This window comes from Salvelinus alpinus, chromosome 4 (assembly GCF_045679555.1).
Source record: "Salvelinus alpinus chromosome 4, SLU_Salpinus.1, whole genome shotgun sequence".
In the NCBI taxonomy this organism is placed as follows: Eukaryota; Metazoa; Chordata; class Actinopteri; order Salmoniformes; family Salmonidae; genus Salvelinus; species Salvelinus alpinus.
The window spans coordinates 18,245,290-18,264,667 of NC_092089.1; the positions used below are offsets into that span (position 1 = coordinate 18,245,290).

At 43.6% G+C, this 19,378-nt stretch overlaps 1 protein-coding gene across 2 annotated transcripts in view; it reads left to right on the forward strand.

The window, feature by feature from the left end:
- mtbp (MDM2 binding protein) overlaps positions 1 to 18,955 on the forward strand; it is a 50,293-nt gene extending 31,338 nt beyond the window's left edge. For both annotated transcript variants that reach the window (XM_071395789.1, XM_071395790.1), the window contains 6 exons: positions 2,094 to 2,189; positions 8,102 to 8,365; positions 13,051 to 13,318; positions 16,018 to 16,131; positions 18,033 to 18,098; positions 18,274 to 18,955. In XM_071395789.1, coding sequence (XP_071251890.1) covers positions 2,094 to 2,189; positions 8,102 to 8,365; positions 13,051 to 13,318; positions 16,018 to 16,131; positions 18,033 to 18,098; positions 18,274 to 18,309 — 844 coding nt within the window. In that variant the 3' untranslated portion in view covers positions 18,310 to 18,955. The remainder of the gene's footprint in view (positions 1 to 2,093; positions 2,190 to 8,101; positions 8,366 to 13,050; positions 13,319 to 16,017; positions 16,132 to 18,032; positions 18,099 to 18,273) is intronic.
- Positions 18,956 to 19,378: the final 423 nt, after the last annotated feature.

A 19,378-nucleotide genomic window follows, 5' to 3' on the forward strand; every position in this document is an offset into this window, starting at 1 on the left:
CATACTAAGACCAGAGGAGGTTACCCATAATGATCTCATCATGTAGACTAGCCTACCCACACAGCTGTTAGCTAGAGCGTACATACTAAGACCAGAGGAGGTTACCCATAATGATCTCATCATGTAGACTAGCCTACCCACACAGCTGTTGGCTAGAGCGTACATACTAAGACCAGAGGAGGTTATCCATAATGATCTCATGTAGACTAGCCTACCCACACAGCTGTTGGCTAGAGCGTACATACTAAGACCAGAGGAGGTTACCCATAATGATCTCATCATGTAGACTAGCCTACCCACACAGCTGTTGGCTAGAGCGTACATACTAAGACCAGAGGAGGTTATCCATAATGATCTCATCATGTAGACTAGCCTACCCACACAGCTGTTAGCTAGAGCGTACATACTAAGACCAGAGGAGGTTATCCATAATGATCTCATGTAGACTAGCCTACCCACACAGCTGTTAGCTAGAGCGTACATACTAAGACCAGAGGAGGTTACCCATAATGATCTCATCATGTAGACTAGCCTACCCACACAGCTGTTAGCTAGAGCGTACATACTAAGACCAGAGGAGGTTACCCATAATGATCTCATCATGTAGACTAGCCTACCCACACAGCTGTTGGCTAGAGCGTACATACTAAGACCAGAGGAGGTTATCCATAATGATCTCATGTAGACTAGCCTACCCACACAGCTGTTAGCTAGAGCGTACATACTAAGACCAGAGGAGGTTATCCATAATGATCTCATCATGTAGACTAGCCTACCCACACAGCTGTTAGCTAGAGCGTACATACTAAGACCAGAGGAGGTTACCCATAATGATCTCATCATGTAGACTAGCCTACCCACACAGCTGTTGGCTAGAGCGTACATACTAAGACCAGAGGAGGTTACCCATAATGATCTCATCATGTAGACTAGCCTACCCACACAGCTGTTGGCTAGAGCGTACATACTAAGACCAGAGGAGGTTATCCATAATGATCTCATGTAGACTAGCCTACCCACACAGCTGTTAGCTAGAGCGTACATACTAAGACCAGAGGAGGCACATTTGCTGTTTAAAACAGTTTTTGTGACAGAAACTGATCAGTAGAGTTGAAAACACGATGGAAACACATTGAACTTTTAGATTTTTATTCGCTACATGAAAACTGAAACAAAGAAGTACATTTTATGTGCACTACATCATCACGTACTGATGTTTATCCACAACAAGTCAGTTTTGGTGGAAACATTATCACTGCGCATATTTTCTTAATGCGGATTTTAAAATATTGTCATGAAAACCTGTCACCAGTTGGATGGAAACCCAGCTACTGAGGGTAGATCAACAAGGGGACAATCTGTCTGACTAAAGTCTATCAAATTAGATTTCAGGCTTCTAATATGGATGTAGAAATGTGTCCCGGTGCTTCAGTGTGACTCGGGGGCAAATCAGTTTAGTCACCGTCTGAATCTGGAATGCCCCCCCCCCCCCCCCCAACATGCTGTCAACATGTTGAATAATCTGTAACTTTCTCTTCCCTCGAGGAGAAACCACTCCATTCAGCAGACAACTATTCAGTCAGGATGTTTCAGACACCACGTAGCGACGGGGACTTCCTCCTGGCTGTCTACCTCTGATATACATTAGAATCAAAGGCTTTCAGCCTAATTGAATTCCTCTGATTTATTAAGAGCCTTTATCCTGATAGTGTTCTTACAGAAGGCAGAGAAGAATATTAGTGATTAGTCATTTATGTTCATTAAAAGAAAGTCAATGAAGAGGCGTTCTAGACATTCAAGCCGTCAGTTCATTAGGAAGTTGTGCTACACTCTTAATCAGTTTGGGTGCAGAGGACAGGAGAGTTTAGTTTCCCTTCAGATCGATGCACTACTGTGTGTTCTTTGCTGCAGTCTTGGATTTGAAGAGAACATGTTCACAGCTCCTGTACAATAATGTGTGTGTGTGTGTGTGTGTGTGTGTGTGTGTGTGTGTGTGTGTGTGTGTGTGTGTGTGTGTGTGTGTGTGTGTGTGTGTGTGTGTGTGTGTGTGTGTGTGTGTGTGTGTGTGTGTGTGTGTGTGTGTGTGTTTCCAGGGGAAATACGTTCCAGATGTCTCCAGACTTGACCCCCAGGAAAGTGACCCAGATCCCCTTCAACCAAGCAGCCAGCTCCCACTACCATGGACTAGAGTAGGTGTCTTTATACATACAGTAACCTACCATGGACTAGAGTAGGTGTCTTTATACATACAGTAACCTACCATGGACTAGAGTAGGTGTCTTTATACATACAGGAACCTACCACTAGCATGGACTAGAGTAGGTGTCTTTATACATACAGTAACCTACCATGGACTAGAGTAGGTGTCTTTATACATACAGTAACCTACCATGGACTAGAGTAGGTGTCTTTATACATACAGTAACCTACCATGGACTAGAGTAGGTGTCTTTATACATACAGGAACCTACCATGGACTAGAGTAGGTGTCTTTATACATACAGTAACCTACCATGGACTAGAGTAGGTGTCTTTATACATACAGGAACCTACCATGGACTAGAGTAGGTGTCTTTATACATACAGGAACCTACCATGGACTAGAGTAGGTGTCTTTATACATACAGGAACCTACCATGGACTAGAGTAGGTGTCTTTATACATACAGGAACCTACCATGGACTAGAGTAGGTGTCTTTATACATACAGGAACCTACCATGGACTAGAGTAGGTGTCTTTATACATACAGTAACCTACCATGGACTAGAGTAGGTGTCTTTATACATACAGGAACCTACCATGGACTAGAGTAGGTGTCTTTATACATACAGGAACCTACCATGGACTAGAGTAGGTGTCTTTATACATACAGTAACCTACCATGGACTAGAGTAGGTGTCTTTATACATACAGGAACCTACCATGGACTAGAGTAAGTGTCTTTATACATACAGGAACCTACCATGGACTAGAGTAGGTGTCTTTATACATACAGTAACCTACCATGGACTAGAGTAGGTGTTTGTATACATACAGTAACCTACCATGGACTAGAGTAGGTGTCTTTATACATACAGTAACCTACCATGGACTAGAGTAGGTGTCTGTATACATACAGTAACCTACCATGGACTAGAGTAGGTGTCTTTATACATACAGGAACCTACCATGGACTAGAGTAGGTGTCTTTATACATACAGTAACCTACCATGGACTAGAGTAGGTGTCTTTATACATACAGGAACCTACCATGGACTAGAGTAGGTGTCTTTATACATACAGTAACCTACCATGGACTAGAGTAGGTGTCTTTATACATACAGGAACCTACCATGGACTAGAGTAGGTGTCTTTATACATACAGGAACCTACCATGGACTAGAGTAGGTGTCTTTATACATACAGTAACCTACCATGGACTAGAGTAGGTGTCTTTATACATACAGGAACCTACCATGGACTAGAGTAGGTGTCTTTATACATACAGGAACCTACCATGGACTAGAGTAGGTGTCTTTATACATACAGTAACCTACCATGGACTAGAGTAGGTGTTTGTATACATACAGTAACCTACCATGGACTAGAGTAGGTGTCTTTATACATACAGTAACCTACCATGGACTAGAGTAGGTGTCTGTATACATACAGTAACCTACCATGGACTAGAGTAGGTGTCTTTATACATACAGGAACCTACCATGGACTAGAGTAGGTGTCTTTATACATACAGGAACCTACCATGGACTAGAGTAGGTGTCTTTATACATACAGTAACCTACCATGGACTAGAGTAGGTGTCTTTATACATACAGTAACCTACCATGGACTAGAGTAGGTGTCTTTATACATACAGGAACCTACCATGGACTAGAGTAGGTGTCTTTATACATACAGGAACCTACCATGGACTAGAGTAGGTGTCTTTATACATACAGTAACCTACCATGGACTAGAGTAGGTGTCTTTATACATACAGGAACCTACCATGGACTAGAGTAGGTGTCTTTATACATACAGTAACCTACCATGGACTAGAGTAGGTGTCTTTATACATACAGGAACCTACCATGGACTAGAGTAGGTGTCTTTATACATACAGGAACCTACCATGGACTAGAGTAGGTGTCTTTATACATACAGTAACCTACCATGGACTAGAGTAGGTGTCTTTATACATACAGGAACCTACCATGGACTAGAGTAGGTGTCTTTATACATACAGGAACCTACCATGGACTAGAGTAGGTGTCTTTATACATACAGTAACCTACCATGGACTAGAGTAGGTGTCTTTATACATACAGGAACCTACCATGGACTAGAGTAGGTGTCTTTATACATACAGGAACCTACCATGGACTAGAGTAGGTGTCTTTATACATACAGTAACCTACCATGGACTAGAGTAGGTGTTTGTATACATACAGTAACCTACCATGGACTAGAGTAGGTGTCTTTATACATACAGTAACCTACCATGGACTAGAGTAGGTGTCTGTATACATACAGTAACCTACCATGGACTAGAGTAGGTGTCTTTATACATACAGGAACCTACCATGGACTAGAGTAGGTGTCTTTATACATACAGTAACCTACCATGGACTAGAGTAGGTGTCTTTATACATACAGGAACCTACCATGGACTAGAGTAGGTGTCTTTATACATACAGGAACCTACCATGGACTAGAGTAGGTGTCTTTATACATACAGGAACCTACCATGGACTAGAGTAGGTGTCTTTATACATACAGGAACCTACCATGGACTAGAGTAGGTGTCTTTATACATACAGTAACCTACCATGGACTAGAGTAGGTGTCTTTATACATACAGGAACCTACCATGGACTAGAGTAGGTGTCTTTATACATACAGGAACCTACCATGGACTAGAGTAGGTGTCTTTATACATACAGGAACCTACCATGGACTAGAGTAGGTGTCTTTATACATACAGTAACCTACCATGGACTAGAGTAGGTGTTTGTATACATACAGTAACCTACCATGGACTAGAGTAGGTGTCTTTATACATACAGTAACCTACCATGGACTAGAGTAGGTGTCTGTATACATACAGTAACCTACCATGGACTAGAGTAGGTGTCTTTATACATACAGGAACCTACCATGGACTAGAGTAGGTGTCTTTATACATACAGGAACCTACCATGGACTAGAGTAGGTGTCTTTATACATACAGTAACCTACCATGGACTAGAGTAGGTGTCTTTATACATACAGTAACCTACCATGGACTAGAGTAGGTGTCTTTATACATACAGGAACCTACCATGGACTAGAGTAGGTGTCTTTATACATACAGGAACCTACCATGGACTAGAGTAGGTGTCTTTATACATACAGTAACCTACCATGGACTAGAGTAGGTGTCTTTATACATACAGGAACCTACCATGGACTAGAGTAGGTGTCTTTATACATACAGGAACCTACCATGGACTAGAGTAGGTGTCTTTATACATACAGGAACCTACCATGGACTAGAGTAGGTGTCTTTATACATACAGTAACCTACCATGGACTAGAGTAGGTGTCTTTATACATACAGTAACCTACCATGGACTAGAGTAGGTGTCTTTATACATACAGTAACCTACCATGGACTAGAGTAGGTGTCTTTATACATACAGGAACCTACCATGGACTAGAGTAGGTGTCTTTATACATACAGGAACCTACCATGGACTAGAGTAGGTGTCTTTATACATACAGTAACCTACCATGGACTAGAGTAGGTGTCTTTATACATACAGGAACCTACCATGGACTAGAGTAGGTGTCTTTATACATACAGGAACCTACCATGGACTAGAGTAGGTGTCTTTATACATACAGTAACCTACCATGGACTAGAGTAGGTGTTTGTATACATACAGTAACCTACCATGGACTAGAGTAGGTGTCTTTATACATACAGTAACCTACCATGGACTAGAGTAGGTGTCTGTATACATACAGTAACCTACCATGGACTAGAGTAGGTGTCTTTATACATACAGGAACCTACCATGGACTAGAGTAGGTGTCTTTATACATACAGTAACCTACCATGGACTAGAGTAGGTGTCTTTATACATACAGTAACCTACCATGGACTAGAGTAGGTGTCTTTATACATACAGTAACCTACCATGGACTAGAGTAGGTGTCTTTATACATACAGGAACCTACCATGGAATATAGTAGGTGTCTTTATACATACAGGAACCTACCATGGACTAGAGTAGGTGTCTTTATACATACAGTAACCTACCATGGAATATAGTAGGTGTCTTTATACATACAGGGACCTACCATGGAATATAGTAGGTGTCTTTATACATACAGTAACCTACCATGGACTAGAGTAGGTGTCTTTATACATACAGGAACCTACCATGGACTATAGTAGATGTCTGTATGCATACAGTAACCTACCATGGACTAGAGTAGGTGTCTGTATACATACAGTAACCTACCATGGACTAGAGTAGGTGTCTTTATACATACAGGAACCTACCATGGACTAGAATAGGTGTCTTTATACATACAGTAACCTACCATGGACTAGAGTAGGTGTCTTTATACATACAGGAACCTACCATGGAATATAGTAGGTGTCTTTATACATACAGGAACCTACCATGGAATATAGTAGGTGTCTTTATACATACAGGAACCTACCATGGACTAGAATAGGTGTCTTTATACATACAGGAACCTACCATGGAATATATACTATATATGGAATATATACTCTGTATACTATGGTATTTACGGTACGCTAATCGCTGCACCAACACATGAAGCAGGAATGTGTCTTTGGACATACCACATCCACTGCTAGTGTTAACAGAAACATTTCAAATGTTGAAGAGATCCATCTCACTAGACTTATTTTACTAATGTAAACGGTACCTAAGAGACTTGAACAAGTCGAGGCCTAGTCTCTCTCTCTTTATGCTAAATTAGTCCTGATCTTTCAGTCTTTTGAATGTTAATGTTCCTTCTGGAACCCTCCCCCTGCTCTTTTATACTTTATCCACCTACTGGCTTATTGACTGGCTGTGGTCCAGACCTGTCTCTGTTTTGAATCACTGAGCTCTCTCTTCTCCCTGGTCAGGTCCTGTCTGGACGAACAGGGCATCTGATGCAAACTTAGTTCTGATCTTTCACACTTTTTTCAATGTTGCTGATTTTCCCTGTGAACCTCAGCTATGACCTCTACCTACCTTATCTACTCCAGCTGACCCCTCTGTCTCTGTGTCCTGGCTCATTGTCAGACCCCTCTGTCTCTGTGTCCTGGCTCACTGTCTGACCCCTCTGTCTCTGTGTCCTGGCTCGCTGTCTGACCCCTCTGTCTCTGTGTCCTGGCTCATTGTCTGACCCCTCTGTCTCTGTGTCCTGGCTCACTGTCTGACCCCTCTGTCTCTGTGTCCTGGCTCGCTGTCTGACCCCTCTGTCTCTGTGTCCTGGCTCACTGTCTGACCCCTCTGTCTCTGTGTCCTGGCTCACTGTCTGACCCCTCTGTCTCTGTGTCCTGGCTCGCTGTCTGACCCCGCTGTCTCTGTGTCCTGGCTCACTGTCTGACCCCTCTGTCTCTGTGTCCTGGCTCACTGTCTGACCCCTCTGTCTCTGTGTCCTGGCTCGCTGTCTGACCCCTCTGTCTCTGTGTCCTGGCTCACTGTCTGACCCCTCTGTCTCTGTGTCCTGGCTCATTGTCTGACCCCTCTGTCTCTGTGTCCTGGCTCACTGTCTGACCCCTCTGTCTCTGTGTCCTGGCTCACTGTCTGACCCCTCTGTCTCTGTGTCCTGGCTCACTGTCTGACCCCTCTGTCTCTGTGTCCTGGCTCGCTGTCTGACCCCTCTGTCTCTGTGTCCTGGCTCATTGTCTGACCCCTCTGCCTCTGTCACTGTCAGCTCTTCTTCTCCCTGGTCAAGTTCTGCCGACTCATGAGAGAGACCCATCTCGTTCTGATGCTAATTTAGTCCTGATCTCAGTTTGTATCTATGATTAACTACTACCTTATTGGCTATATATCGCCCAGACTGGTCTATGTTTTGAATCACAAATTTCTTGACCCTACCCAGGTTCTGTCTGGACGAGCAGGGCCACAAGGCCTTGGACCGGGACCAGGGCTTCGTCCGGCTGCAGTCTCGTCTGATTCGCTACGAGACCCAGACCACCTGCTCCAAGGAGCCTTGTCCCGTCCCCTTCGCCTTAAGCCCCGCCCCCTCGCCGGCCGTGCTGTCTGAACCAGGAAGTGTCCCGGACGGAGAGGCCCTCCTCAACTCTGACCTGCCCAGGATCAAGAGACGATCCTGGGATACAGACGCCATCCACCCCCATAAGAGGTGAGGTTTGTGTGGTCCTCTGGAGCTCAGTTGGTAGAGCATGACTCTTGCAACGCCAGGATAGTGGGTTTAATTCCCGGGGCCCCGATACATTAAAAAAATGTGGATAAAAGCATCTTTGGATAAAAGCGTCTGTTAAATGGCATATTAGAGGCATCATGTTCTATATAGGCGAAGGGTCCGTACATACATCCTGTGGTTTAGAGCAGGTGCTAGAGGTCAAAGGTTACGTACATACATCCTGTGGTTTAGAGCAGGTGCTAGAGGTCAAAGGTTACGTACATACATCCTGTGGTTTAGAGCATGTGCTAGAGGTCAAAGGTTACATACATACATCCTGTGGTTTAGAGCAGGTGCTAGAGGTCAAAGGTTACGTACATACATCCTGTGGTTTAGAGCAGGTGCTGGAGGTCAAAGGTTACGTACATACATCCTGTGGTTTAGAGCAGGTGCTAGAGGTCAAAGGTTACGTACATACATCCTGTGGTTTAGAGCAGGTGCTAGAGGTCAAAGGTTACATACATACATCCTGTGGTTTAGAGCAGGTGCTAGAGGTCAAAGGGTCCGTACATACATCCTGTGGTTTAGAGCAGGTGCTAGAGGTCAAAGGTTACGTACATACATCCTGTGGTTTAGAGCAGGTGCTAGAGGTCAAAGGTTACATACATACATCCTGTGGTTTAGAGCAGGTGCTAGAGGTCAAAGGGTCCGTACATACATCCTGTGGTTTAGAGCAGGTGCTAGAGGTCAAAGGTTACGTACATACAGCCTGTACAGCCTGTGGCTGTAATGTGATAGTCTTCTACTGCTAGGTTGTATTGGCCACCCCACTATCTCTACTCGTTACATTTCATCTTGGGATGTTTGCAGTCTCAGTATATTTGTTCATCAAATCCCAGATTTTACACACAGATATTTCACAGGATGAATAAATGTGAAGCATTCGCTTGGCTTTTCCACTCACGACCAAATATGGTGATGAGAGGAAGCCCAGTGGCCGGCGGTGGGGAAAGACGGAGCAAGACGGATTTTAGCCGACATTCTGTTTAAATGTTTCATCGATGAAAAAAATGAATCTCAATATAGTTTTCTGTTCCCAAAACTAGAATCTATTATGAACAGAGTGGACTAAGTTTAGTTGACTTTACCCTTTGACAAAGTTTTTTTTAATTGCATTGTTTAGAAGGAGTGCAAAGGCGAATTTAGGTATTGCACACACGCACTCCACAAAGTAGGCGTTCCCTAATGGACATTTCTCTGTTCCCTTTGATGAGAAATAGCGGGATTTCTCTGTTGTCTTTGATCAGAAACAACAGGATTTCTCTGTTTCCTTTGACCAGAAACAACAGGATTTCTCTGTTCCCTTTGATCAGAAACAACAGGATTTCTCTGTTCCCTTTGATCAGAAACAGCAGGATTTCTCTGTTGTCTTCGATCAGAAACAACAGGATTTCTCTGTTCCCTTTGATCAGAAACAACAGGATTTCTCTGTTCCCTTTGTTCAGAAACAACAGGATTTCTCTGTTGTCTTTGATCAGAAACAACAGGATTACTCTGTTGTCTTTGATCAGAAACAACAGGATTTCTCTGTTCCCTTTGATCAGAAACAACAGGATTTCTCTGTTCCCTTTGATCAGAAACAACAGGATTTCTCTGTTCCCTTTGATCAGAAACAACAGGATTTCTCTGTTGTCTTTGATCAGAAACAACAGGATTTCTCTGTTGTCTTTGATCAGAAACAACAGGATTTCTCTGTTGTCTTTGATCAGAAACAACAGGATTTCTCTGTTGTCTTTGATCAGAAACAACAGGATTTCTCTGTTGTCTTTGACCAGAAACAACAGGATTTCTCTGTTCCCTTTGACCAGAAACAACAGGATTTCTCTGTTCCCTTTGATCAGAACCACAGGATTTCTCTGTTCCCTTTGATCAGAAACAACAGGATTTCTCTGTTCCCTTTGACCAGAAACAACAGGATTTCTCTGTTCCCTTTGATCAGAAACAACAGGATTTCTCTGTTCCCTTTGATCAGAAACAGCAGGATTTCTCTGTTCCCTTTGATCAGAAACAACAGGATTTCTCTGTTCCCTTTGATCAGAAACAGCAGGATTTCTCTTCTTCTTTCTAGGCTCATCAGTGTTTAATCTTGGTTGTTGTTTACATGCCCCCTGGGTTAACACCAGTCATTCAGTCACTAGTCATCTATAGACTCGTCCCTAGAGAGGGTCTGTCAGATCTGAGGAAGGGACATCAGGATATTATGTCTCCTGTCAGCTGGAGGTGTAGCAGCTCCTCAGCCTTTCAGAGCAGCAGTAGTTAACATCAAGATGAAATGGTTTTGCCTAAAAGTGGACAGCGTTGGTGACTTATATGATAGTAGTAGAAAAGAAAATGCTGTTTCCGGGTTCTGAGGAATTCAGATGTGTTTGAAGTTTTTCCCCTTGAAATCTTATCTCTCACACACACACACACACACACACACACACACACACACACACACACACACACACACACACACACACACACACACACACACACACACACACACACACACACACACACACACACACACACACACACACACACACACACACACACACACACAGGGAGATAGTTCCCCTCTGCAGGTACTGTTCTTTACGGACTGTTAATAGTTTATCGTGACTCTCTGCAGCACATTCCATTGCTGACTCTTATTGCATGTACATACAGGAGTCATCCCAAATGGCTCCCTATATAGTGCACTACTTTTGACCAGGGCCTTCAGGGTAGAGGTAGTGCACTAAATAGGGAATAGGGTGCTCTTTAGGATGCAGAAGCTGTATAGTCTGTGGTCAGCATATTGTCTTTCAAACTGGAACTGAATGTTAATTATTCACACATTGATACCTTTTATATGTAGTTTTATGTGAGATATAAATCTGCCGAGGAGGGTTTTATTCCTCAGGTGATGTGACCAGCAGATATAAATGATGGTTTTATTACTCAGGTGATGTGACCAGCAGATATAAATGATGGTTTTATTCCTCAGGTGATGTGACCAGCAGATATAAATGATGGTTTTATTACTCAGGTGATGTGACCAGCAGATATAAATGATGGTTTTATTACTCAGGTGATGTGACCAGCAGATATAAATGATGGTTTTATTCCTCAGGTGATGTGACCAGCAGATATAAATGATGGTTTTATTCCTCAGGTGATGTGACCAGCAGATATAAATGATGGTTTTATTCCTCAGGTGATGTGACTAGCAGATATAAATGATGGTTTTATTCCTCAGGTGATGTGACCAGCAGATATAAATGATGGTTTTATTCCTCAGGTGATGTGACCAGCAGATATAAATGATGGTTTTATTACTCAGGTGATGTGACCAGCAGATATAAATGATGGTTTTATTACTCAGGTGATGTGACCAGCAGATATAAATGATGGTTTTATTCCTCAGGTGATGTGACCAGCAGATATAAATGATGGTTTTATTACTCAGGTGATGTGACCAGCAGATATAAATGATGGTTTTATTACTCAGGTGATGTGACCAGCAGATATAAATGATGGTTTTATTCCGCAGGTGATGTGACCAGCAGATATAAATGATGGTTTTATTCCTCAGGTGATGTGACCAGCAGATATAAATGATGGTTTTATTCCTCAGGTGATGTGACCAGCAGATATAAATGATGGTTTTATTACTCAGGTGATGTGACCAGCAGATATAAATGATGGTTTTATTACTCAGGTGATGTGACTAGCAGATATAAATGATGGTTTTATTACTCAGGTGATGTGACCAGCAGATATAAATGATGGTTTTATTACTCAGGTGATGTGACCAGCAGATATAAATGATGGTTTTATTACTCAGGTGATGTGACCAGCAGATATAAATGATGGTTTTATTCCTCAGGTGATGTGACCAGCAGATATAAATGATGGTTTTATTCCTCAGGTGATGTGACCAGCAGATATAAATGATGGTTTTATTACTCAGGTGATGTGACCAGCAGATATAAATGATGGTTTTATTACTCAGGTGATGTGACCAGCAGATATAAATGATGGTTTTATTACTCAGGTGATGTGACCAGCAGATATAAATGATGGTTTTATTCCTCAGGTGATGTGACCAGCAGATATAAATGATGGTTTTATTACTCAGGTGATGTGACCAGCAGATATAAATGATGGTTTTATTCCTCAGGTGATGTGACCAGCAGATATAAATGATGGTTTTATTACTCAGGTGATGTGACCAGCAGATATAAATGATGGTTTTATTCCTCAGGTGATGTGACCAGCAAATATAAATAATGGTTTTAAAACTAATAAAACTGGAATCGATGTTTCCACGGTGAATATCAAGCGATGTAACCTAGTAGGCTTAATGATGTAATATGATGTCAGCATGCAACAGGTTGATGCCTCTCTACATTACTTTCCAGATTAATATCTTTAGTAGCCATCTTGGCTACTGTATAATTGCATGGAGATGAAATATGTTGTCTGTTGCCATGGAATTGAACCTTAATTGATTATGGTGTCAGCTGAGGTCATTAGTAGAGTAGATTCAACAGTAGTCTTTCTGGCAGAGATAGTGACACCACTTTGTCAAAAAGTATTCTGTGTGTGTGTGCGCGTGTCTGTGTGTGTTTAACTGTCTGTGTGTCTGTATTGTTCAGGCTGGCCAAGTCAGAGAGCAGTGAGTCCCTGGGCTCTGTGTGCAGTGGCAGCAGTGGAACTGATACCCACCCAGCTGTGAGAGGCTTGAGACTGCAGAAAACCAGGTCTCAGTCCTCCTCCTCTGTCTCATCCCTGAGATTGGGCCCCCGGGAGCCAGAGAAGTACCATCCTGACCCCCAAAACAGCCACAGAGCCCCCCAGGGACACAGGCAGGGACAGGCAGAGGACAAGGCCAGCAAGGAGTCTCGCTCCCAGAAACATGACCGGGTAAGAGGTCATACTGGCTGATGGCTTTATTGTATCTGTTGGGGAAATATTTCAGTGTTGTACAGCATGTAGATATTCACATAGAGTATTTATCTCAATAGACAGACACACAACATCTAGATTCATAGTGTTCCATTAGGTTATGCTGTGCTGTATTGTCATATCGTAGCCCTCCACTAGGTAACTAGGACATGATGATGCTGCTGCAGATCTCTAACGACAGCGGAACATTCCTTTCTGTTCTACCATTATCCACAATGTTAAGATCCGTGAGGGGCAGCGGTACATTCCTTTCTGTCCTACCATTATCCACAATGTTAAGGTCCGTGAGGGGCAGCGGTACATTCCTTTCTGTTCTACCATTATCCACAATGTTAAGGTCTGTGAGGGGCAGCGGTACATTCCTTTCTGTCCTACCATTATCCACAATGTTAAGATCCGTGAGGGGCAGCGGTACATTCCTTTCTGTCCTACCATTATCCACAATGTTAAGATCCGTGAGGGGCAGCGGTACATTCCTTTCTGTCCTACCATTATCCACAATGTTAAGGTCCGTGAGGGGCCTCCCGAGTGGGGCAGCGGTACATTCCTTTCTGTTCTACCGTTATCCACAATGTTAAGGTCTGTGAGTGGCCTCCCGAGTGGGGCAGCGGTACATTCCTTTCTGTCCTACCATTATCCACAATGTTAAGGTCCGTGAGAGGCCTCCCGAGTGGGGCAGCGGTACATTCCTTTCTGTTCTACCATTATCCACAATGTTAAGGTCTGTGAGGGGCAGCGGTACATTCCTTTCTGTTCTACCATTATCCACAATGTTAAGGTCTGTGAGGGGCAGCGGTACATTCCTTTCTGTCCTACCATTATCCACAATGTTAAGATCCGTGAGGGGCAGCGGTACATTCCTTTCTGTCCTACCATTATCCACAATGTTAAGATCCGTGAGGGGCAGCGGTACATTCCTTTCTGTCCTACCATTATCCACAATGTTAAGATCCGTGAGGGGCCTCCCGAGTGGGGCAGCGGTACATTCCTTTCTGTCCTACCATTATCCACAATGTTAAGATCCGTGAGGGGCAGCGGTACATTCCTTTCTGTCCTACCATTATCCACAATGTTAAGATCCGCGAGGGGCCTCCCGAGTGGGGCAGCGGTACATTCCTTTCTGTCCTACCATTATCCACAATGTTAAGAACCGTGAGGGGCCTCCCGAGTGGGGCAGCGGTACCTTCCTTTCTGTCCTACCATTATCCACAATGTTAAGGTCCGTGAGAGGCCTTCCGAGTGGGGCAGCGGTACATTCCTTTCTGTCCTACCATTATCCACAATGTTAAGATCCGTGAGGGGCAGCGGTACATTCCTTTCTGTTCTACCATTATCCACAATGTTAAGGTCTGTGAGGGGCAGCGGTACATTCCTTTCTGTCCTACCATTATCCACAATGTTAAGATCCGTGAGGGGCAGCGGTACATTCCTTTCTGTCCTACCATTATCCACAATGTTAAGAACCGTGAGGAGCCTCCCGAGTGGGGCAGCGGTACATTCCTTTCTGTCCTACCATTATCCACAATGTTAAGATCCGTGAGGGGCAGCGGTACATTCCTTTCTGTTCTACCATTATCCACAATGTTAAGGTCTGTGAGGGGCAGCGGTACATTCCTTTCTGTCCTACCATTATCCACAATGTTAAGAACTGTGAGGGGCCTCCCGAGTGGGGCAGCGGTACATTCCTTTCTGTCCTACCATTATCCACAATGTTAAGATCCATGATAGGCCTCCCGAGTGGCGCAGCAGTCTAAGGCACTGCATCGCAGTGTCACAGCCGGGCTTGACCCGGGAGTCCCATGAGGCTTTTGCACAATTGGCCCAGCGTCGTTCGTGTTAGGGGAGGTTTTGGCCAACCGCGATGTCCTTGTCCCATCGCGCTCTAGCGACTCCTTGTGGCGGGCCCGGGCGCCTGCAAGCTGGCATCCGGTCGCCAGTTGTACAGTGTTTCCTCTGAGACATTGGTGCGGCTGGCTTCCGGGTTAAGCGAGCAGTGTGTCAAGAAGCAGTGCGGCTTGGTTGGGTCGTGTTTCAGAGGACGCATGGCTCTCGGCCTTCGCCTCTCCTGAGTCCGTAGGGGAGTTGCAGCGATGAGACCAGACTGTAACTACCAATTGGAGAGAAAATTGGGTAAAAGTACAAAAAATAAAAAAATATCCTTGAGATAAGAGTTTCAAGGAACAAGACGTTGAGCTGTTCTGATTACTACGCAAACCCAAGATTATCAACCACAACAAGACCAACGTGGCCCGTGGAGAAAAATACAGGTTTATTTAGAGAAATACAGGTTTATTTAGAGAAATACAGGTTTATTTAGAGAAACACAGGTTTATTTCGAGGAGGGATGGGCAACTGGCGACACCCCCCCCCCTTTCAGCCTTTTCTAGGCCTGTGGGGGGGGGGGGGGGGCTGCTAAAACGTTTTGCTTCAAGGTGGGGGTATGGATGTGGGTACACAGACCCGCGAGCCACTGCGGCCCCCCATGATAAATTAATATTTTGGTAGCTCTCACTCCCATCAACGTTGCCCATTCCTGAAGTAGAGAAATGTCAGTGATTCCCATTGACACACACACACATTTTTTATTTAATGTAACCTTTATTTAACGAGACAAGTCAGAACAGCATGCAGAGTGGTTTCTGTTGTTTCTGTTCCAGATGCTAAAAGAGGTTGTGGCGAAGACACTGAAGCATCATGGGATCACCAGAGAACACCAGTGTCTTGCCGCCTGCAGTCAAAGACTGTTTGAAATCTCCAAATTCTATCTGAAGGTTCCTCTCCTTTTTCCTTTCTTTGAATTTGAAATTTAGCACCAACCGTGAGTTAATGTGAAAACTTCAACTAGAAGTCCCTTGGCCCCTCTTTGGGAAAGTTTTCAATGACAGAATGACAACTAAGACTGTAAGACAGATTGTTAGAGAGATTGTTTTGTGTTGCCTTGTCTTGAGCTTTTCATTTGCCCTGTTCAACTATGTAAAATAAGATAGATAGATAAGCTGGCTGTCTGACCTGACTATAGCAGCTGACTGTTACATCATCACCCCAGAGACTATAGAGAGATAAGCTGGCTGTCTGACCTGACTATAGCAGCTGACTGTTACAGTATCACCCCAGAGACTATAGAGAGATAAGCTGGCTGTCTGACCTGACTATAGCAGCTGACTGACTGTTACAGTATCACCCCAGAGACTATAGAGAGATAAGCTGACTGTTACATCATCACCCCAGAGACTATAGAGAGATAAGCTGACTGTTACATCATCACCCCAGATACTATAGAGAGATAAGCTGACTGTTACATCATCACCCCAGAGACTATAGAGAGATAAGCTGACTGTTACAGTATCACCCCAGAGACTATAGAAAGATAAGCTGACTGTTACATCATCACCCCAGAGACTACAGAGAGATAAGCTGACTGTCTGACCTGACTATAGCACCTGACTGTTACAGTATCACCCCAGAGACTATAGAGAGATAAGCTGACTGTCTGACCTGACTATAGCAGCTGACTGTTACGTCATCACCCCAGAGACTATAGAGAGATAAGCTGACTGTTACATCATCACCCCAGAGACTATAGAGAGATAAGCTGACTGTTACATCATCACCCCAGAGACTATAGATAGATAAACTGGCTGTCTGACCTGACTATAGCAGCTGACTGTTACATCATCACCCCAGAGACTATAGAGAGATAAGCTGGCTGTCTGACCTGACTATAGCAGCTGACTGTTACAGTATCACCCCAGAGACTATAGAGAGATAAGCTGGCTGTCTGACCTGACTATAGCAGCTGACTGTTAGAGTATCACCCCAGAGATTATAGAGAGATAAGCTGACTGTTACAGTTTCACCCCAGAGACTATAGAGAGATAAGCTGGCTGTCTGACCTGACTATAGCAGCTGACTGTTAGAGTATCACCCCAGAGATTATAGAGAGATAAGCTGACTGTTACATCATCACCCCAGAGACTATAGAGAGATAAGCTGGCTGTCTGACCTGACTATAGCAGCTGACTGTTACATCATCACCCCAGAGACTATAGAGAGATAAGCTGACTGTTACATCATCACCCCAGAGACTATAGAGAGATAAGCTGACTGTCTGACCTGACTATAGCAGCTGACTGTTAACAGTATCACCCCAGAGACTATAGAGAGATAAGATGACTGTTACAGTATCACCCCAGAGACTATAGAGAGATAAGCTGACTGTCTGACCTGACTATATAAGCTGACTGTTACATCATCACCCCAGAGACTATAGAGAGATAAGCTGACTGTTACATCATCACCCCAGAGACTATAGAGAGATAAGCTGACTGTTACATCATCACCCCAGAGACTAGAGAGATAAGCTGACTGTTACATCATCACCCCAGAGACTATAGAGAGATAAGCTGACTGTTACATCATCACCCCAGAGACTATAGAGAGATAAGCTGACTGTCTGACCTGACTATAGCAGCTGACTGTTACATCATCACCCCAGAGACTATAGAGAGATAAGCTGACTGTTACATCATCACCCCAGAGACTATAGAGAGATAAGCTGGCTGTTACATCATCACCCCAGAGACTATAGAGAGATAAGCTGGCTGTTACATCATCACCCCAGAGACTATAGAGAGATAAGCTGGCGTCACAATGTATTCCTTTTCTCCAAAAGGATCTGAAAACATCCAGGGGCCTTCATGAGGAAATGATGAAAGCAGCCAGCAGCAATGCCAAGCAGGTAACCTGTCAACCATTTATTACATATTTGACCTTCCCCTTACCAAGGTATACTTTGAATCATGTTCTTCAGAAGTCAAGGGGTGTTCAGGTAGAAATTGTTCGTGAAGAGTTTGTAAATTTTATGGCTTGCAGCTTTTAAACAGACCCATATGTTTTTATTGGTTGTATTGCAGGTCATTGACTGGGTTACGGAGAAGGCCTCTAAGTGACGAGGGAAGTTGAGCGATGACTAGTGGTTTTAGACTGGTTTTATTGTCACGGCAAACCTCAACCTTCACTGGAATGTAGTTTCACCACAGGAAACATCAGTGCCGTCTGTCAGGATGTGAAAGTGTGATTAGCATGTTTGTTTATGTCTTAAGAACATCAGTGCCGTCTGTCAGGATGTGAAAGTGTGATTAGCATGTTTGTTTATGTCTTAAGAACATCAGTGCCGTCTGTCAGGATGTGAAAGTGTGATTAGCATGTTTGTTTATGTCTTAAGAACATCAGTGCCGTCTGTCAGGATGTGAAAGTGTGATTAGCATGTTTGTTTATGTCTTAAGAACATCAGTGCCGTCTGTCAGGATGTGAAAGTGTGATTAGCATGTTTGTTTATGTCTTAAGAACATCAGTGACGGTCCGTTCTCAGGCAGACATTCATTAATGACCCTGTTTATTTTAAAGAGTTCTCTCTTATGTTGTTTTTATAGGAAAGTACAAGAACTGGGAGGTTTGTCTTTTAGATGTGTTTACATGGTTTATTTAACATGTGTGTATGTCTCTGTTTGTTGTAAAGCATTGGTAGATATCAGTATTTCTGTTAGTTGTGCCATCAATTTGATGAAATATATTAAAATGTGTTTTGTGATCTTGTGTGCGTACTACGACTGTTCTGTGCAGTACAACACTGTCAGGTTCTAGTGACGTAACATGAGTCTATCTAGGTTCACAGCAGGAACAAATGCAAAGCCAACAGAGAATGTCACTTTCTCTCACACATATGAACAAAACAATGCTTTCAAAATCAGAACTGTACTCCCTCAGTCCTCACTATTCTATACCCCCCTCAGTCCTCACTACTCTTTAACCCCCTCAGTCCTCACTACTCTTTAACCCCCTCAGTCCTCACTATTCTATACCCCCCTCAGTCCTCACTATTCTATACCCCACTCAGTCCTCACTACTCTTTAACCCCCTCAGTCCTCACTACTCTTTAACCCCCTCAGTCCTCACTACTCTTTAACCCCCTCAGTCCTCACTATTCTATACCCCCCTCAGTCCTCACTATTCTATACC